The 22,245-nt window shown below is 41.8% G+C and overlaps 1 protein-coding gene across 1 annotated transcript; it reads left to right on the top strand.

Annotated features, from left to right (window-relative positions):
- Window positions 1-14,570: 14,570 nt before the first annotated feature.
- TREML2 (triggering receptor expressed on myeloid cells like 2) lies at window positions 14,571-22,009 on the top strand. Its single transcript, XM_054568747.1, has 5 exons — window positions 14,571-14,637; window positions 16,544-16,864; window positions 20,035-20,446; window positions 21,423-21,529; window positions 21,822-22,009. The coding sequence occupies exons 1-5, from the start codon at window positions 14,580-14,582 to the stop codon at window positions 22,007-22,009; spliced, it is 1,086 nt and encodes a 361-aa protein (XP_054424722.1). The 5' UTR covers window positions 14,571-14,579.
- The last annotated feature ends 236 nt before the right edge of the window (window positions 22,010-22,245 follow it).

Genomic DNA, 22,245 nt, shown 5'->3' with positions numbered 1-22,245 from the left:
GTGCCCTGACTGGGAATTGAACTGGAGACCCTTTGGTTTGCAGATCAGCACTCAATCCACTGAGCCACACAAACCAGGGTTGTTCCCTTTGTCTTGGAAGGTAAATGGATCAGTACAAATTCTACTGTTGAAGGCAGCAGCCTCAGAAGTGAAGAGGAAATGGGTTGCCAGAAAGAGTCCAAATGTGTAGATACATTTTTTTTATTACAAAGAGTCATCTACATCAATAGGTTTATTTAACAAATGGAATTGGAACAGGTTTAACTACTTGGAAAAAATTATATTTTAATGTCTCTTCCCATAATAATCTAAAATAAATTTCTAAATGGATTAAAGACATGAATGTTAAACAAGAAAATATAAAAGAACTAAAAGAAAGTGCTATATGGAATAAATATGAGGTTATCCAGATTTTAAATTTCTTTTTGTGTTAGTTTTGGTAAGCTGTATATTTCTATTAATTTGTCCATTTTATATAAGTTGTCAAATTAATAAGCATAAAGAGTATCACAATATTAGTCTTTTAATATTTGTAAGGATCTGTAAAAATGTCCCTTTATAATTTGTTTCCTCCTTTTTCTTAATCAGTCTAGCTAATGTTTAACAAATGTATTAATTTTTTAAGTACCTTTAGCTTCATGAGTTTTCTTTATTACTTGTCTTCTATTTCACTGGTTTTCACTCATTTTTTATTTCCTTTTTTATATACTTTCATTTAAATTTTGTTCTTCTTTTCAAGCTTCTTAATGTTAAAGCTTAGAGTACTGAGTTTATACCTTTCTATTCTCCACTCAGCTTTACTGAGATATAATTAACATACAATATTGTGTAGGTTCAAGGTGTACAATGTGCTGATTTCATACACTTAAATATTGCAATATTTAATATTAGCTAATATCTCCATCCCATCACATATAGCCATTTCTCTTTTGTGGTGAGAACATTTAAGATCTATGCTCTTAGCAACTTTCGTATATAACCCAGTATTATGAGCTATAGTAACCCATGCTGTATATTAGATCCCAAGAACTTCTTAATCTTATAGTTGGAAGTTTGTACCTTTTGATCAGTATCTCCCCATTCCTGCACCCCTCACCCCAGCACCCCACCCTCTGCCCCTGGTAACCATCACTCTGTTACTTTGAGTTTGGCATTTAAAAAAAAATTATTTATTTATTTATTTAAAATAATGTCTATTCTATTACAGTTGTCTCAATTTTTACTCCTTTACCCCTCTCCACCCATCCCCCCAGCCCCCACTTCCACAGCCAATTCCCACTCTGTTGTCCATTCCATGGGTCATTCATACATGTTCTTTGTCTAGTCCCTTCTCCTTTCCACCATTGTCCTCCATCCCCATCCCCTCTGGTCACTTTCAGTCTGCTCCATGTTTCCATGTCTGTGGTTTATTTTGTTCGTTATTTTGTTGAATAGATTTCACTTATACGTGAGATCATATGGTATTTGTCTTTCACCAACTGCCTTATTTCACTTAGCATAATATTCTCCAGTTCCATCCCTGTTGTCGCAAAAGGTAGGAGTGCATTCTTTCTTTTTTCTTATAAATGCAGATTGACTTTATCTATTTTTTTTTAGATGTCAAGATCCATTATAAAGTATTAAAAAATTTAAATCTATTATAAATTCTCAGCAATTAAACCAAAATGATACCAGAACAGAAATAATCAAGTAGATTAATGAAGTAAAATGAGCATTCCGGAAACAAACATATATTTCTGTCTAACAATGTAATATATGATTAAGTTGATATTTCAGATCAATGTGTAAAATAAGGCTTATTCAACAAATAAGGTGCATGGGCCACTATTACTTGAAATAAAACAAACATAGCATCCTATTTCACACATTATACAAAAAATATTCAGATGAGTTAAAAATCAATATGTAAAATCTAAGGAGTTTTCGGAGAAAATACAAAATAATATTTTTTTACCCTAAAGTTAAATATTCAAACCCAGAAACTATAAAGTAAAATATCGACAATATGACTGTATTAAACATTGAAGACTATATAGTAATATACATTAAAAAAAGTCAGAGGACAAGTAATAGAATAGGAAAGTATTTGCAACACATCTAAAAAAGTGATAATAGTTGTTTTCCTAGGGAAAAAATTCTATAAATATTTAATAAAAAATAGATAAAGAATACCAAAAAGTCATTTAAAGCTTTTTAAAACTAATAGAAATAGGCAAGCAATATACAAAAATAGGTTTAGATTAATAAGTATTAAAAATATTGATAATATCAAGTATTGGTGACTGTAAAAGGAAGTGTGTATTCATACTCTTTTTCTTCATCTTCTTAAAGCAGTCCCTTTAGCATATCTTGCAAAGCTGGTTTGGGGGAGGTGTATTCTTTTAGCTTTCTTTTGTCTGGGAAACTCTTTATTTTGCCTTCCATTTTAATTGAGAGCCTTACTGGGTAGAGAGTCTTGATTGTAGGGCTTTACTTTTCATGACTTGGAATATTTCTTGCCATTCCCTTCTGACTTGTAGTGTTTCTGTGGACAAGTCAGCTGCTAGCTGTACCAGGGCTCCCTTTTATGTTACTACCTGTTTCTCCCTTGCTGCCTTTAGGATTCTCTCTTTCTCTTGGATATTTGCCATTTTAATGATGATGTGTCTTGGAGTGGCCTCATTTGGTTCCTCTTGAGTGGGACCCTCTGTGCTTCCTGGACTTGTGTGACTTTTTCTCTCTTCAAATTAGGGAAGTCTTCCATCATTACTTTTTCAACAGGTTCTCAATCCCTTGCCCTTCTTCTTTTTATGGTGTCCCTATTATATGGATATTATTACATTTCAGGTTGTCTTGCATGTCCCTAAAAACTTCTTCATTTTTTTTTGGAGTCTTGTTCATTTTCTTGCCCTTTCTGGGAGCTTTTTTCTACCTTGTCCTCCAGCTAGTTGATTCGATCCTCTGCTTCATCTAGCCTGCTTTTGATTCCTTTTACTGTGTTCTTCTATTCAGAAATTGTATTCTTCATTTCCTCTTGTCTCTTCTTGATAGTTTCTATGTCCTTTTTCATGCTGATATAGTTTGCAGTAAGTTCCTCATAGTTTTCCTGTAGTTTTTGGTAATTCTCTCTGAGCTCACTGGGTTCATTGAGCTTCCTTTGAACCGTTGTTTGGAACTCAATATCTGATAGTTTACTTGCCTCTATTTCATTTAGTTCTCCTTCTGGGCATTCCTCCTTTCCCTTCTATTGGGGGGTGTTTCTTTGTCTTCCCATTATTTGTGAGGCTCTTTTTTGCTTCTGCTTTTTCAATTGGTCTGTATTGATTTCCTGATTTGTGGTGTGAACTTCCATGGTTGGAGACCGCTGTTTTTACTTTCTGGATCTGCCTCTGATGATGTCAGATGTTGACCCTGTCTGACCTTAGGCAGTATGTTCGAGACTTCAAGGAATCTATTCTGAGTTTGGCATTTTTAAAAATCCTGATCCAGGGATACGTTTATTGACTTTAGAATAAGAGGCAGAGAAAGAGAGAGAGAGAGAGAAAGGTGGATGTGCGAGAGAAACATCAATCAGTTGCCTCTGGTACATGCCCCGATGGGGACTCAACTCACAGCCTAGGTAAGTGCCCTGACCAGGAATCCAACCTGCAACATTTGGGTGTATGGGAAAATTCTCCAACTACTGAGAAACCTGGCCAAGGCATGATTTTGGCTTTTTAAAATTTCATATATAAGTGATATCATACAGCATTTGTCTTTCTCTTTCTGACATATTTTACTAAAGGAGACCTTTCTACTTTTCTAATATAAACATGTAAACCTTATATTTCTGTAGAAGAACAGCTTTATCTAGATCATGAAAATTTTTGTATGGTGTTTTTAAGTTCAAAATATATTTAATTTCTCCCATGATTTCTTCTTTGACAGATGGGCTTACTTGGAAATAAATGTCTTGATTAATCCCCAATGATTTAAATATTCAGATATTGTATTTAATTCCATTGTGGTCATAGAACACACTCCATATGCCTTCAATATTTTTCAATTTATTGAGTTGTGTAGTGTGATCCAGCTTATATTATAAAATAAGTCCTTGAAAAGAATGTGTTTTTTGCAGTTATTAAATGCATACATGTCAATTAAGTAAAGTTGATTGATAGTTTTATTCAAATATTTTATATATCTTTACTGTTTTTTTTTGTCTATGTGTTCTGCCCATTACTAATAAAGAAGTGTTAAGCAATTTCAGCTATGCTTATGGATTTGTTATTCCAGCAGGAAGAGATTGTAAACCAAGAATTATGTACCTAGCAAAATTATTCCTCTGAAATGAAGGCAAAATTAAAAGAGAGCTGAGGGAAATCTGTGTTAGCAGACTTGCCCTGTAAAAAAACACTAATGGGAAGCTATTGGGCTGAAATGAAAGGACACTAAACAATAATGTGAATCCACATGAAGAAATAAAGAACACTAGAAAAGTAACTACATAGGTAAATATAAAAGGCAGTCTAAATATATTATTTTGTTTATAACTCTTACTCTGATTAAAAGACAATTGCATAAAGCGATAACTATATAACTGTGTCGATGGGTTTATAGTGTTTAAAGATCTAATTTACATGACAATAATAGCAAACAAACAAGCAGGGAAGGGAATGAAGCTGTAGTAGAACAAAAATTCTTAAGATGCAAAATGAAATCCCCAGGACAACCATTAAAAATTGTATTTAATAATAAGAAAAAACAATAAAGGCATTAAAATAGCACATAATAAGTATCTACTTAACACAAGAGAAGGCAGCAATGGAAGAACACAAGAACAAAAATTACATAAGACAGGTAGAAAGGAAAGAGCAAAATGGAGGACATAGATCCTAATTTATCAGTAATTACATTAAATCTATTAAGCACTCCAGTCAAAAGGCAGAAACTGGAAGAACAGAAAAAAGAACATAAAACAACTATACAATATTTATAAGAAACATGTTTTAGATGCAAAGACATGAATAGATTGACTGTAAAGGATGGAAGAAATATACAATGCAAACAGTAATCAAAGGACAGCTGGTATGGCTATATCAATATCAGATAAAATAAATTTTAATAAAAAATTGTTATTAGAAACAAAGAAAAATATTTTATAATGATAAAAGGTAAATCCACCAAGAATATATACACACAAATATATATTCATAAAGTAGAAACATATAGACACCTAACAACAGCACCCCAATATACACAAAGCAAAAACTAACAGAATGAAAGGGGAAATAGACTAACAATATTAATTGGAGACACCACAACCCACTTTTAATAATTGATAGAATGCCTAGGCAGAAGATCAACAATGGCATAGAACACTTTAACAACACTATAAGCCAACGAGACCTAACCATCATCTGTTTAAAACAATCCCCTGCTGAAAAAGCAGAATACAACTCCTTTCAAGTGCATGTGGTACTGGAGAGATCAAATACTAGGCCATGAAACAAGCCTCAATAAATTTACAAGTTTTGAAATCATGCAAAATATGTTCTCTAACAACAATGGAATTAAATTAAAAATCAACTACAATATTAAAATTTGGAAATTTAAAAAAATGTGGAAATTAAACAACACATACTTAAATAGCCAATGGGTCAAAGGAGAACTCACAGAAAAAAGTAGAAAATATTTTGAGATGGATTCAAACAAAAATAGATCATAAAATAAAAAATAGATTAAATTGTAGGGTGCAGCTAAATCAGTGTTTACAAAGAATTTCAAGCTGAAAGTACCTATATTATAAATAGAAGGATCTCAAATCAATGACCTAACTTTCCATTTCAAGCAACTAGAAAAAAGAAGTGAAAACTAAATTCAAATGAGGCAGAAGGAAGGAAATAATACAGCTTAGACAGGGTGTAAAGGAAATAGAATATACTAATATAAAAACAATAGAGAACATCAATGAAACCAAAAGTTGTTCTTTGGAAAGCTCAACTGAATTAACGAACCTTTAGCTAGACTGGTCAAGAAAAAATAGAAGACTCAATTTACTAAAATCAGGAATGAAGGAGAGGTGGGCACTACTGCTGACCTTAGAGAAATATAAAGAATTATAAGGGAATACCATGAAAAACGATATGCTAAGAAATGATCTAATTTAAATGAAATGGACAACTTCATAGAAAGATACAAACTACTGAAAGTGACTCAAGAAAGAGAAAACCTGAATAGATCTATACCAATAAAGAGATTGAATCGGTAATAAAAAACTCCCCACAAAGTAAATTTCAGGTCTTGATGTCTTCACTAGTAAATTCTATCAAATATTAAAGAACAATTAATATAAAAATTTTAAAAATTCTTCCAAAATAATAGAAGAGAACACATTCCAACTCATTCTATGAGGCCACTATTATCCTGATAACAAACCGGACAAAGACATCACAACAAAAGGAAAACTACAAACCAATATCTGCTATGAATATGCATGTAAAAATCATCAACAAAATACTAGTTAACTAAATCCAGCAAAAATATGAAAAAGGGTTAAGGTTATACACCATGTTAATGGGATTTATCCCAGGAATCCAGGGTTGATTTAAAAAATGACAATCATTCAACGTAATACACCATACATATAGAATAAAGGAGAAAAACCACATGACCATCTCAAGAGAAACAAAAACAGAATTTGAAAAAATCCAGCATCTTATCAGGATAAACAAAAACACTTAACAAGCAAGAAATAGAAAGGAACTTTCTTAACCTAATAAAGGACATCTATGAAAATCCTACAACTAGTATGTTTAATGATGAAAAACTGAGAGCTTTACCCTTGAGATCAGAAACAAGAAACCATAAAGAATGTGCTCTCCAACTAGTGGAATTAAATTAGAAATCAATAACAGAAAGAAATTTGGGGGCTAAAACCGCAATAATCAAAATAAAAAGCTTATTGGTTGAACTCCATAGTAGAGTGGAGATGACAGGATAGAATCTGTAAACTTAACAGATCAATGGAATTTTTCCAATCTGAACAACAGAGAAAAAAATAGACTGAAAAAAATGAGCAGAGCCTCACTGACCTACATTCATGTCATTTATATTAGCAGAGTCCCAGACGGAAAGACGAAAGAGTATGGGACTGAAAAAGTATTTGAAGAAATAATGATTTAAAACTGCCCAAATTTGGCAAAATATATAAACCTCCAGATCCTGGAAGCAGAATGAGCTCCAACAAAAAATAAATTAAAAGAAATACACACCAAGACCTCTCACAAGTAAACTTCTGAACACTACAAAGAAAAAAGCCTTAAAAATAGACAGGAATAATGTATTACCAATTAGAATATAGAGACCTTCTTATCTTGAAACCATGGAGGCCACAATGAAGTGGCACATTTTTCAAGAGCTGAAAAGGCAAATAACCTGATTAAAAATTGGGCAAAGGATTTGACTAGACATTTATCCAAAGAAAATATACAAATGGCAAACAAACACATGAAAAGCTGCTCAACATCATCAGTCATTAGTCAAAATCACAATCAAGACAATATTGTACTTCATACCAACGACAATGGCTATCATCAAAAAGACAGACAAATGACAATTGTTAGAGAGATTGTAGAGAAATTAGAACACTCATACATTGCTGGTGACTGTGTCAAATGGTACACTCATGATGGAAAACTATGTGACAGTTCCTCAGAATGGTAAGTATAGAATTATGATATGATCAAGCAATTCTATTCCTGGGTATATACCCAAGAGAAATAAAAACATATGTCTACACATAAACTTGTACTTGAATGTATATTGTAGTATTGCTCATAACAGCCAAACAGTGGAAACAAGTAGGTGTCCATCAAACAATGAATGGGTAAACAAAATGTGTTTCTATACAATGGAATACTATTCAGCTTTTTAAAAGAATGAAGTCCTTATACGATACGTTGTAGCAAGTACTCCCACAACATGGACAAATCTTGGAAACACTATGCTAAATTGACCATATAGTGTATGATTATATTTCTTTGAGATGTCTAGGAAAAAAAATCTTTAAAGATAAAGAGTAGATTAGTGGTTGTCTGGGGCTGCAGTGGGGGAGGGGGCAGGAATGGGGAGTGTGATAAGATGAAAAATGGCTTCCCAAAAGACACCCATGTCCTCATCCCTGGAACCTGCAAATGCCACCTCATATGGCAAAGATAGGCCTGTTTTTCTGTTTTTAATTTATCTTTTACTTTTTTAATTTACAGTTTACATTCAATATTATTCTGTAGTAGTTTCAGATGTATAGCAAAGTGGTTAGACAATCATGTACTTTACAGAGTGGTCCCCCTGTACTTCAAGTATCCACGTGGCCCTGCATATATAGTTATCATGATGTTACCAACTATATTTCCTATGCTGTAACCTACATCTCTGTGGCTATTCTGTAACTACCAATCTGCATTGCTTAATCCCTTTACCTTTTCCACCCAGCTCCCCAAACTCCCCACCACTACAACTGTCAGTCCATTCTCTGTGCCTGTGAGTCTGTTTCTATTTTGTTTGTTTCTTTTGTCCTTTAGATTCCACATGTTAAGTGAAGTAAAAAATAAATCTTTGCAGATGAGACTAAGTTAAGGATTTTGAGATGGGGAGATTATCCTGGATTATATGCCTGGGCACTAAATGCAATCCCATGTATCTTTCTAAGACAAAGGCCAAGGGAGATGTTGAACCCACAGAGGAGAAGGTGATGTCAAGATGAAGGAGAAAGAATTTGGAGATTGGAGTGACAAAGTCACAAGCCAAGGAGTATCAGCACCCACCTGAAGCTGGAAGAGGCACAGAATCTTCCCCAGAGTCACCAGAGGAACCACAGCCCTGCCAGCACCTTCATCTTAGTCCAGTGATACTATTTCAAACTTCTGGCCTCCAGAACTGTGAAAAAATAAATTCCTGTTGTTTTAAGTCCCTAAGTGTGCAGTAATAGGAAACTAATACAGGGCTTGACAGCCAACGGATATGGGTTTATGGAGTTTCATTTTGGAGTGGTGAAAATGTGGTAGTTTTGGATTTTGATTGTGCAACTCAGTAAATATACTAAAACCCACTTAATTGTACAGTTTAAATGAGTCAATTTTGTATTATGTGAATTATATCTCAGTAAGACTGTTAAATAAATCTTTGTGACCTTGGGTTAGGCAAAGATTTCTTAGATATGATGTGAAAAGTATGAGTCAAAAACTGATATATTGCACTACATTAAAATTAAAATCTTTTGCTCCTGAAATATACTACTAATAAGAGGACAAACAACAGATTGGGAAAAATATTCATAATACACATATTTAATAAAAGAATACATCAGAATAGCCCTGGCTGGTGGCTCATTTGGTTGAAGCGTTGTCCAGTACACCAAAGAGTTGTGGGTTTGATCTCTAGTTGGGGCATGTGTGAGAGGCAACTGATTGATGTTTCTCGTGAATCAATGTTTCTTTCTCTCTCTCTCTCCTTTCCTCTCTCTCTAAAAAACATATCCTTGGGTGAGGATTAAAAGAAAAAAAATACATCAGAATATATAAAGAGCACAAACTTCAATAATAAGAAAACAAAAATGAAAAGATTTGAACAGATGCTATCTTAGAGAAGATACGTCAATGGCAAATAAGCACAGTAAAAGATGTTCAATATTACTAGAGAAATGCAAACTAAAACCGCATTGAATACTATTACACACCTATTAGAATGGGAGTCAACACCTGACAATATCAAAGTGCTACCAAGAATAGGGAACAACTGGAGCATCGCTGGTAGAAAGAAATGCAAATTGGTACAGCTGCACTGGAAAACAATTGGTCAGTTTTTTAAAAATTAAATATAATATTGCCATACAACCCAGCAATCCCACTCTAGGTATTTACCCAAGTGAAATGTAAAGTTATGTTCATTTAAAAATCTGTGTACAAATATTTCTAGTAGTTTTATCTGAAATAATCCAAAACTGGACACCAACCTGATGACCCTCAACTGGGATATGGGTAAAAAAACTGGTGCATCCACGCAATGGGACCCTATTTTGCAAAAAAGAGGAACAAACTACTAAAATGCCCAACACGCATCTCACATTCATTATACTAAGTGAAAGAAGCCACACTCTATCATTGCATTTTTTTAACATCTAGAAAAGGCAAAACTATAGAGGGGGAAAAAAACCAGGTCATTTTTTGCTAGAAACTGAGTGTGGAATGAGGGGATGGCTAACAGAGACATGAGGGAACTTTTGGGAATAATGGAATGTTTCTATATCTTGATTATGGTGGTGGTTACAAATCTGTATGGGTATGTCAAATTCCCAGAACTTCCCACTGAAAAGAATAAATTTTATTCTATGTAAATCAGACCTTAATTTTTTTAATGGAAATACAAGGTGGGGTAAAAGTAGGTTTCAGTTGTTTGTGTGGAAAATAATACAATAATTAATAAATAATAATACAAGAATAAATTCTGTTTTGTATACTCACAAATGTAAACCTACTTTTTCCTTACCCTATAGAAAGGAACAGAAAAACATAATGATGTATTAAGTTATTTTGTGGAAAAAGCCTAACATATACACATTTTTAGAGATTTTGATAAATTCTTCCAAATTTCCCTCAAGGGGTTTCCGGTTAAGATGAAAGCATAGGTAGACACATTTTGTCTCCTCATAAAACCAAAGGAAGGACAATAACAAATTTAAAAACAAAAAACCACTGGAACTGCCAGGAAAATCGAACTGTATAGCAACCTGACAACCAAGGAGCTAGAGAAGAAACATTCATCCAGACCGGTAGGAGGGGTGGAGATGGGCAGCTGGGGTGGAGAGGACTCGAGGCAAGAGAGCAGCTGGTGGTCCCACATTTGCATGTGTATAAACCGGGAGGAACAAAAGGGGAGTGAGACAGACCAGGGTTCCAGTGCGAGAAAAGAAAGCCTCAAAACCTCTGGCTGTAAAATCCTGTGGGGGCTGTGATGGTGGGAAAAACTTCCAGCTTCACAGGAGTGTTCATAGGAGAGATCCACAGGGTCAGAGAAAGTACATTCCCCCCTTACCCCCCTTACCACCCCTCCGCCCTGGATTCAGCACCAGAAGGGCCCAATTCGCCTGTGGGTAACAGGGGAAGTGACTGAAAGTGGGACGAGAGCTGAGCAAATGGCATTGTTCCCTCTAGGACCCCTCCCCCACATACAGCGCCACAATGCAGCAAAGTGGGTTGCCTGCCCTGGTGAATACCTAAGGCTCTGCTCCTTACAACCTAACAGGTGCACCAAGACAAAGAAATATGGCCCAAATGAAAGAACAGATCAAAACTCCAGAAAAAGAACTAAGCAATGAGGCGAGAGCCAACCTATCAGATGCAGAATTCAAAACTCTGGTAATCAGGTTGCTCACAGAAATGATTGAGTATGGACTCAAATTACAGGAAGACATGAAGGCTATACAAAGTAAAATAAAGGAAAATATACAGAGAACCAACATGAAGGGAAGGAAACTGAAACTCAGATCAATGATTTGGAGCAGAAGGAAGAAATAAGCAATGAACCAGAACAGAATAAAGAAACAAGAATTAAAAAACTGAGGAGAGGCTTAGGAACCTCTGAGACAACTTTAAATGTTCCAACATCCGAATCATAGGGGTGCCAGAGGAGAGGAGGAAAAGCAAGAAATTGAAAACTTATTTGAAAAAATAATGAAGGAGAACTTCCCCAAACTGGCCAAAGAAATAGACTTCCAGGAGATCCAGGAAGCCCAGAGAGTCCCAGAGAAGTTGGATCCAAAGAAGCACATACCAAGGCACATCATAATTAAGCAACCGAAGATTAAAGATAAGGAGAAAATCTTAAAAGTAGCAAGCGAAAAGGAGACAGTTACCTACAAAGGAGTTCCCATAAGACTATCAGCTGATTTCCCAAAGGACACCTTACAGACAAGAAGAGGCTAGAAAGAAGTATTCAAAGTCGTGAAAGACAAGGAGCTACATCCAAGATTACTCTATGCAGCAAAGCTATCATTTGGAATGGAAGGGCAGATGAAGTGCTTCCCAGATAAGGTCAAGTTAAAGGAGTTCATCATCACCAAGCCCTTATTATATGAAATGTTAAAGGGACTTATCTAAGAAAAAAAGATCAAAACTATGAACAGTAATGTGACAACAAACTCACAGCTATCAACAACTGAACCTAAACAAACAAACAAAAAAACAAACTAAGCAAACAACTGCAACAGGTACAGAATCACAGAAATGGAGATCGCATGGAGGATTATTAGCAGGGAAGGGGGGAGGAGAGTAGGGGAAAAGGTATAGAGAATAAGAAGCATAAATGGTAGGTATAAAATAGACAGGGGGCGGTTAAGAATAGCATAAGAAATGGAGAAGCCCAAGAACTTATATGTATGACCCATGGACATGAACTAAGCGGGGGATGCTGGTGGGAGAGAGATGCAGGGGTATGGGAGTAAAGGGTAGAAAAAAATTGGGACAACTATAATAGCATAATCAACAAAAACACTTAAAAAAACACACATTTCCCTCAAAGAACACTGAATCCAGTTTATACCACCTCTGTCAGAAGAATGAGAGGGTTTGGGTTCTCATACCCTCATTGACACCTTGCGACAGAGAGGGCACTTTCCACTATACCTCACTCAATGCAGGCACACACCAGGGCTTTAATAGCAGCACTGACTCTAGGTATGTGGAGTCCCTGCGAGAGATAAATGAGATCCCCACTCCTGAAGCCATTTAGGAGGATTGGAAGGACAGAAGATACCACGTGTCTTGGGAACTGAGAAGGCCTCCAAACTCGGGAATCTGAGGACTGGGGCAGCAGCGTTGAAAAAGGGAGTGGGTGAGGAAACCAAGACAGGTCTTCTTGGAGCTGAGAGGTCTGAAGTGAAAACTGGATATCATTCCTCTATCCCCATGCCTAGCACCGCCCATAGCCCATTAGATTGTAAGAAGGGACAATTATATCAGATTGAGGAACGAACAAATGAGTAAGTTAAGAGGCTAAAAGTTTTGGGTCAGCAAAGATAAAACTCCCTTGGTTTGGGACTTGGAGGTTCAAACTCAGCTTAAGACTGTGGCCATGCAAACATGAGGACTTTTTACTCTGATTCCCATCAAAGGAGAAGAAAGTTGGCATAGGTGAGTAGGGGGAGCACATAACGTCAGGGAGCTCCACTAGGTCCCCACACCTCAAAGGAGCCCATGACACAGCTCCTGGCTGTCAGTAGTATATCCTGATTCTACACCCTGGGGACTAAGTGAAGGGTGGGGTCTTGGGCCAAATGCTGGGTCATTTTAGCTGGAGCCCAGCGGCTGTATAGGCGAGATAGGGTTGAGCGAGAGGAAGTCGAGTGGGCATGCCTGTGTGCTGGCTGGGGCCAGAGCTGGGGGAAGAAGGGGCTGGGGGTGTGGTTTCTGGGGAAGAGATGGGGGAGGGGAGGATGTGGTGCTGCTCAGGAAGCCTGCGAGAGGGAGCAGGAGTCTCCTGAGAACTGGTGAGTGAGTAGGCAGGACAGTAGGACAGGTAGTGAGAAGGACAGAGCTAGGGAGATGTGTTAACAGCAAAAAGGAGAGGCAGTTTATTTGTGTGTGTGTTTACGTGGTGTGTGTGAGAGTTTGTGTGTATATGTGTGAGGGTGTGGATGCGTGTGCATGGTCCCCCACCTTTGAAAGCACAGAAGCCGCCCCCCCCACAGAACCCAAACTTTATGCTCTGAGTTTTACAATTTGCATCTTTTGCATCTTTTTTCCCCTTATCATCCTGCCTGTGACAAAAATAAGATTGCATTTCAGCATGGATGGGGTTATTTGTAAGCGTGAGCACGAGTGACAGTTCTGACCAGCCAGGAGTGTGTGTGTGCGCGCGCATGTGTGTGTGTGTGTGTGTGTGTGTGTGTGTGAGAGAGAGAGAGAGAGAGAGAGAGAGAGAGAGAGAGAGAGAGAGAGGAAGCCAGCCAGAATGAATGCATTCAGTGAGGGATGAATGAATGAATGAATGAATGAATGAATGAATGAGAGTTCTTAGGAGACACCTTTGAGTGTGTGTTTGTGAAAAATGTAATCTCCAAGATGCCTCTCCCTGGCCACACAGACCCAGCCCCTGGATGTCTGAACCCAGATAATTTCAGGGAAGTCTGTACTGGAGGTTCTAGAAACTTCACACTAGCACCTAGATGGACCCCTTCTCTCAAAATAGGAGGCACATCTATTGGGCCAGTTTCCAGGAGGGAATCTAGAGAGCGTGGGAAGTCTTCAGACCCTGTGAGCCCTCCCTGGGCTCGGGGCCCAGACTGGGTGGAGCAGCCACACCTGCCTGAAGTTTCGAGGAAGAGGGCGGAAACTGTAGCCGGCACCGCCCTCCCATAGGGTCTGTGGGCTCCTGCGGTCTGCCGTTCACAGTGGGTCCCGTGACTTTCTCACTTCCCTAAATGGGCAACTTCACTTTTAGAAGTCCAGATTGTCCTCTGGTAGACCCAAGGGGTCTAGACTGCATCGGCCTGGGGCCCTAACCTTGGATCTGAGGGGTGTCCTGGCCCCCTGCTGGCCTGTGACTGTCCCCAGCTGGATGGAGTCATGGCTCCCACCTTGTTACTGCTGCTCTTCCTCCTGTGGCTCCAGGGCTGCGTTTCAGGTGAGAAGGTGGGGGGGCTGGCTGGGGGCAGGTGGGGGACTATGGCCTTTTCCTGGATCCTCCCTACTGGCTCTTTCTTGCCCAATGATCTTGTTTAATATTTTGTGGAGTTGGAGGAGGGGGAAGAGGAGGTTGGGCTGGCTTAAGTAGCTCCTTACCAGAGACCAAAGAGAAGGTTCCATCCTAATACCTGGCCCCAGGCAAAGCTTCCCTGGATCTCACAAAACTCTGGACCATCTCTGCTTGGCTTCCTCATGACCTCTGGCCAAGAGCACTCAGGTTCCTCACACGAAAAGCCTCTTCCCTTGGCCTCTGCCAGGAAGGCCACATTTGGTTGTTACAGGAATCATTGCATCATGTGTGCGTGCTTTGAACTTGCTTTTTCTCAGAATGCTGATGCCACCACTCCCTGTCCTGAGTGGAAGCAATCCTTGAAGCCCTCTCCCACCCCACAGGCATGAATGTTCTTTAAAGGGGGAGGAGGTCACCCAATCCTGCCTCCCTCGCTGCCATGACAACCACATTACCACTTCCTGATCGGCTCTGGGCATGGTGGGGGTTGGAAAAACCTACTCTTCACCAGCTGTGAGAGGGTGGGTGGTGGACAGGAATGAACACAGTACCCCAGAGACCCTTTTCCAAGATCACCCCATCCATGCACCTCCCTGAGACATGCCTCTCTCTCTGCCAGGGCAGAAGACTGTCTCCTGTGCTGAGCCATTTTGGGGTCCCCCCAAAACTCCCACCCTCCAAATAACTGAGATGGATCATTCTAGTTTGTGTGGGACAAAGTGATGTTCAGAGAGGGTGTTACCTTACTCCAAGCCTAACTACAGTGGCAGCTGTGTTGGAAACTGAGGCAGGTGTCTTGGGTGCCAGGCCCTTGGTTAACAGCTCTGGGCTTTAGTACAGAAGTCTACAACTACTTGCATTTGGGGAAAGGAAGTACGCATTGAGCACCTGCTATATTCAAGGCACTGTACTGGGGTATAGTTCTCATAGCCAACTTGATCTGTTCATGTGCTAGAATCAGAGTTTTAACCCATATTTATTTAGAATCCAAAACGTGTGCTCTATTCTGTCTTACTGGGGAGTAACTTGTGTGTATTGCTTGTTTGCAGAAGGCTCTAGAGTGTTAAGGAGCAAGAGCTGAGCTTACGGCAGGCAGAGGGGTGGAGAGACCCCACCCCACCTCTCTCTCTCCCCTGTGCCCCGATTCAACCACCCCTGACCTAGTTCTACTCTCTCCCCAGCAGGCTGTGGATCATGAAGTGTACAGGCCACATCTTATTCCTAGGCATAGAGTACAATGTGTTGGAAATGAACAGTGGATAATTGTAGAATTCTTTGGCTTGCAGTCTGATGAAAGTTTCTGTGCACTTTGGGGCATATTCAATCTATGGGTTTTATGTAGCTAAGATATTTTTAAATTAAACACCACCTAGAATGAGCCACTGCAACAGCTATTTAAAAGATATCTATGGTGAACCTGTTTGTAAAATAAATAACTACTCTTAATGTTTTAAAATTAAGATTGGATCTTCTTCTCTACTTAAGCTGTTTGTGCTCTGGAATTTCATAACTTACTGACGCGTGTTTGCATTTGTGTGTCTGTCTTATTGAGGGCAAGCCCGGGGTCATGTCTTGAGGGCATGCCCACAGGGCTCTGCAGATAGGGCTTGTCATGTTCCCATCAGGCTAGAAAGTACCGTGAAGAAAGGGGCCTGCATCTCCCCTCTCAGACTGGAGCAGCTCCCTCCGAGTAGGGCTGTTTCTCTCTCAGACTGTGGATCCCATGTCTGCAGGGAACTATCCACCTCCTCTCCTTCACCACAAGCTTCAAGTTTCAAGATGTCACCTTCCTCCTCTCTCGCCAGAACTTGCTCAACATGGCATGTCTCCCCAGGTGTCCCTGCCGAGAATGTGTACTCCAAAGTGCAGCATTTTGAAGGGGAGACCCTGTCTGTGCAGTGCTCCTACAAGAGCCGCAAAAAACATGTGGAGGGCAAGGTCTGGTGCAAAATCAGGAAGAAGAAGTGTGAGCCTGGGTTTACCCGGCTCTGGGTGCAGGGGCCGCGCTACTTGCTGCAAGACGATACCCAGGCCAAGGTGATCAATGTCACCATGGTGGCCCTCAGGCGCCAGGACTCAGGCCGGTACTGGTGCATGCGCAACAGCTCTGGAACCCTCTACCCTCTGATGGGCTTCCAGCTGGAAGTGTCTCCAGGTGAGCAGGCCTGCTGGGGCACTGGGACGGTGGGGGGTGTCCTCCCTGCCCTGCACTCCACTAACATCGGATAAACTAAGAATAATGACCCATCAATGGGCGCGTTGTATGGTGGGGCTTTCACAGACAGCTTCACAAACATGATTGTCACCATTTTATAGATGAAGAAAATGAGATCTAAAACCACCTATGTGCCTCTGACCTTGTCCAAGATAACAGAGCTAGCAAGTGGCAAAGGTGAGATTTGAACTCAGGACTCTCTGCTTTGTTTTCTTCAGCTTTCTCTTTAATATATAGTCACTGAACCCTGATTATGTGCCAGCCACTTTCTAAGCCCCAAGAACACAGTGGTGAGCAAAAACAGACAGAATTCTTCCCTATGGGATATGACAGGCAATAGTACATCATCAGGCAATAATTGCAGATGACAATTAATGTTCTTAAGAAAATAAACCAGTGCGATAAACTAGAAAGTAGCTCAGTGATGGGGAGAGCTGCTGGAGTTCCAGGGTTCAGAGAAGACATCCTTGAGCAGGTGTCATCAAACAGAGCCCTAAATGATGGGAGCTTTCTAACTGTGTTGAAATGTGGGTGCTTCAAAGTTCCTTTTAAGTGGGGAGAAATGCATGTGCAAAGGCACAGTGGTGAGGAGGAGCTAGCGCTGTATAAGGCAGGCCTGCGTGGCGGTCCATATTGAGTGTGGGCAGAATGATAGATAAGGTTGGAGAGTCAAAGAGCAGCCCTAAAGTCCATGATAACGGAGTTTGAGTTTTATTCTAAGTATAATAGTTATTGCAGAGCTCAGCAGGGTGTGTTGTGGCTTATCTTTAAGACATTAATGGCTGCTGTGTAGAGGACCATGGACGGGTAAGAGAATAGGCAGAGGAGACATTGTGGGCATCCTGGCTGGAAATGACAGTGTCTTGGAATAGGACGTGGTCCCTGAAGTTGGAAAAAACTGGAGGGGCTAAAATTTATGATGGTCAGACTCCTGCCCTCCCTGTACATTTTTTGAAGTAAGACTGGATTTGCTTGTGTGGGAGGTGAGCAAAAGTGAAAAATCAAGGATAACTCCAAGGTGTGCCGTTTCATCGGCAAGGGGGACAGCGGTACCATGGAATGGGTAGGGGAGATCTGAAAGAGGGGATAGTTTGGGGGAGAAAAATGAAGAGCTCTATTTTGTCATGGTACCTTTAAAATACCTCCTAGAACATCACATGGAGAAAGGAAGCAGACAGTTGATCTATCAGCCTGAAGCTCAGGTGAGAGGCCAGAGCTGGGGGTATATTTGAAAGTCTCTCTACAAAGATAGTTTGAAGTCAAGGGTATTAGAGAAATCTATAGAGGCAGAAAGTAGATTAATGGATGCTTGGGGCTGAGGGGTAATGGCCAACGGGCGAGGAGTTTCTTTTTGAGATGATGAAACTATTCTCAAATTGACTGTGGCGATGGGGGCGTGACTCTGTGAGTTTGCTAAACATCATTGAACTTGACACTATAAATGGGTGTGTTATAAGAGATGTAAATTATATCTCTATAAAGTTCTTAAAAAGTCAAGGAGATATAATCTCTCTGCTGAGTGTAGAAAAAGAAGAAGGCGCCAAGGTCCTCCCACGTTTATAGATAGGAAAGGGTGAATGGCCAGCAAAAGAGCCTGAAAAAGGTAGCCAATGATTATGAAATTCATTGTCCATTCTTCTCTGTTTCCCTAACCCAACTGCGTCCCCACATCTAGGATGTGGTGCCCCATCTCGTTCCTCCACTTTTGTTCTAATTGAGACCCAGGGAAGTAGTTGAAACCAGTTTACTGAAGTTTTAACTGAAGTTGTAGGGATGCAAACATGAATTTGATATTTTACTATGTCAAATCTCACTCTATATCTCTTAATGACAATTGGGGGAGATTCCAAATTTGAAGACCTTTCCATTTTTTAGGAAATAAAAAATCTTCGGCCCAGTTGAAGACTATAATCTTCTAGCAATATACGAACTCTTTTTTATTCCCCCTTGAAGACCAGGTTTCATGGCCAAAGCACCTGAAATGGGGAAGGACAAGTAGCCCGCTGCCTAACTCCTTCTCCTTCATCTCTGGAGGTGCGGAAGGGGGATTCTTAGTCACCTTTTGCATGTCTACCCCTTTACCCCTAACTCCTGGGTATACTAGGGCAGGAAGGAAGGTTATGTGGCTTCACTGACCCTTGTTAGAGTTCTCTTTCTGTTGGACGTCAACTCCTTTTCTGCCCAGCCCTGTGAGGTCCTCCAGGAAGTGGGTGTCCAAGCTTCTCTCCCAAGGCACCTATTTGTGAACTCTTTGAAGAGTCCTTTGGTTCTGCCCACTGCTCATTATGATGATGATGTGGGAGATCTGGCTCCAGGTCACCCTCCTCTATGCCTACCCTCACCCGTGCTACTTGTTCTGGGTTTCCTTGCTCAGAAAAAAGGGCATCTTTTATGGTGACCCCCTGGCCCCATGGCATCCTTGCCATGCACAGTCGTGGGATGCAGCAGCCTTCCCTAACCCCCGCCGTCTTTATCCAGTTTTCTTGTTCCCTGCAGAGACAGACGCAACACTACCCCCTAGATTAGACCTCAGAATTACAACTCCCTTTTCCTCGACCTTCCAAACACCAGCCTTCTGGAAAATGGGATGGTAAAGGGCTGGGTTGATGGATGACGGTAGGATTGGAGTTTCTCAGAAAACCCTTAGGGAAGCTCTCTGACCCTGCTGCTTGTGTTCTTTGGAATCTAGGCCTTTGATGCTCCTTTGTCCTCATCTCTGGACCCTAGTTGTCAATTATGGAGCAACTGGAAAAGTCTCTGTCCAACATCATAGTAGATAAATCTCTTTGATTCACAGAAATAAGGAGGGTCTATAAGCAACAAAAGAGTTGGGGATAGGGAAGGGGTAGTCCTCTGGGCCCAGGAGGCCTGGCAGGTAAGGCTAAAGAAATTGTGAAGGTGTCTTCTGTCTTTGTTGTGCCTACTTCTTCTTCCTGACATCACCCTCTGAACACACACACACCTGGTCACCCAGCAGAGCAGAATCCTAGGTCCAAGGTCAGGAGGGGAGACAAGGACAGCATCCAGACAGCCAGGTGGGTTGCCAGGATCTGCTCCCAGCACCCAGGCCCTTAACTCACTCTAATGTTCCTCCCTCTCTGGTCCCTCAGTCCCTACAACCGCGAGAAACACTCCTCTTACACAGCTGTCCAACATCCTCAAGAGTGGAATTGTCGTCACAACGGGCCAAGCCCCCGCCTCAGGCCCGGATGCCCCTTTCACCACCAGTGTGAGGCTGTTCACACCTGGAGTCCTCACCTTGGCCAGGCTCTTGTCCTCCACTGCCTCAGGGACCATCAGGCTCAGCTCTGTGGCAGGATACAGCTTCACCAGCCCCTCCACCCTGGGGCCCAGAAGGACCAAGGGGCTCCCGACAGTGACTGCATCTCCTGGCAATTCCAGGGCCTCCTTGGCTGGCCCTGTATCCATTTCCACTAAGGCCCGTCACCTGCGCACCAGATCACCCACCACGAGAACATGCCACACCAGCAGATCTCTCCTCAACAAATTATCCCCCATCAGGTACCCATGGGTCTGGGGGCTGAATGACATTTTACCAAGCATGGCAACAATTCTGGGTGCCTGAAGAGAACTCAAGATGCAAATGTTGTAGCAGACCTTCCCCTCTCACCCACTCTTTCCCATGAGGGCAGGGAGGGGTCAGCTCAAGATTTTATGGATGGAGAGGAGAGGGTAGAGACAAGACAGGGAGGTAGGTGGCTTGGAGAGAGGGAAATGGGGGAATGCTTTAATTTGGGTTCCCCCAGAAGCAGACTCTGAGGTCAGGATTGATGTCATATTTGGAACACAGGGAAGAGCATGGGGAAGTGAGACAGGGAAGGGAAGGAAAGCAGCTGGTAAAGCGTGTAACCAGGGTACTGCCACTGTGGGGAGCAAGAGCCCTGTCCCAGTGGGGAACTCCGGGCTCCACTGTCAAGTAGCCACCCGAATGGCAAGGGAGCAGGGGTATTTATTTACCCACTGCTGTTGGTCATCAGTAGAGTTCTGCCAGCCATATGTGGCGAATGACCAAAGAAAGTCCTCAGGCACCCCCCCCCCCAAATATATATGAATGGAGGTTCTGATGTCATGTGCACATGGAAGTGATACAGGCAAGGGACCCACAGCATCTGTTACAGAGGATGAAGGTGCAAAGAGACATCCTCTGTCATTATGACAGAGTAAGGCCTTCATCCTTTCTGTCACAAATGGGGGTCTCTTATAGAGTCTTTGTCCTCAACAATAGCAGATTTGGGGGAATAGAGGAGGGGTGGTAAAGTGGAGATGCTCCCCTGCAGCTGGGGACTTCCTCCCCTGAATTCTGAGTGCCTCACTTCCTTCACCCAGAGCTGGGTTCCCATGGAAGAGAAACCATCGCTCCTCACAGGGGCCATCAGGGTTTCCCCTCTTCTGACTCATCTCGTGTGGTGTACGGAAAGGCCTGGGTCAGGGTGGGGGAAGCTGGTGCTCATCTTCCCGCTCTGTCCTGCCTCCTCAGGCACCAGGATTCCAACCCCGCTGTGCTTGTGGGGGTGCTGACCTTCCTCTTGGTGCCTGCGATGATGATCGTGGTCTATGGGTTCTGGAAGAAGAGACACATGGGAAGTGAGTAGAGCCCGTCCTCCCAGCCTCCTGAGGGCAGAACGCTGGGGGCTTGAGACACTTTCTATGGTGCCTGAGTGCGGACAGTCCCCAGGCAATGTGTCCTCACCTGTGTCCAGTCAGGAGGGCTGTGAGGCGCCCAGGGAGGGAGAAGGGTAGGGAGGCAGGGGCAACCTCGGGGCTGACCTGGCAGGAAGCGGACGCAGGGCCCGGAGACGAGCTGTGCTGGCCCAGGAGCACAGGGGACGGTGAGTAGGAGCCCACTGTTCTTCAGCTCTCTCCCTGGTCCTCACAGGCTACAGCATGTGCAGGGACCCTGCTCGACCCTGGAGGGACCCAGCTGGAAGACCGGAGCCTCCTTGGAAACCTGCTTGGTTTAAGGCCACTTATGGAGTGGGGGAGCTTCTCCCAGAGGGACCCCAGGAGTCTGTAATAGGAGTGAAGATGGGGGCCTGTCTGGATTGGAGCCAGGTTGGGGGGTGAGGACTTATGCAACGCTGGGCTCAGGCCTTCCCTAACCAGAGGCTGCACTTCACCTGCTCCGTGCCCCTGGGCTGCCAGGAACCTGGGGAGAGGCCCAGGGTGGAGAGCACCACCAGCAAGTCCTGGGAAAAGCCACTGAGGGAATTCTGCTTAGAGCCACAGCTGACCAGGGCCCAGCTGAGTGGTGCTGTTTACAGACAGAGCCTCAGCTTCCATCAGCTTGGAAGCCCTGCTAT

The sequence above is a fragment of the Pteronotus mesoamericanus genome, unplaced genomic scaffold (assembly GCF_021234165.1).
Source record: "Pteronotus mesoamericanus isolate MK-2021 breed Mesoamerican mustached bat unplaced genomic scaffold, CSHL_Meso_final contig_20, whole genome shotgun sequence".
Taxonomy (NCBI): domain Eukaryota; kingdom Metazoa; phylum Chordata; class Mammalia; order Chiroptera; family Mormoopidae; genus Pteronotus; species Pteronotus mesoamericanus.
This window is presented reverse-complemented; position numbering and strand designations above follow the sequence as displayed.

What these genes read in the sequence shown, in the direction of transcription:
- TREML2 (XM_054568747.1), top strand. Translation starts at nt 14,580, where the DNA reads ATGGCTCCCACCTTGTTACTGCTGCTCTTCCTCCTGTGGCTCCAGGGC. An exon ending in CCAGCTGGAAGTGTCTCCAG is followed by an intron (nt 16,865 to 20,034) that starts GTGAGCAGGCCT and finishes CTGGTCCCTCAG; the next exon opens with TCCCTACAACCGCGAGAAAC. An exon ending in GAAGAAGAGACACATGGGAA is followed by an intron (nt 21,530 to 21,821) that starts GTGAGTAGAGCC and finishes TGGTCCTCACAG; the next exon opens with GCTACAGCATGTGCAGGGAC.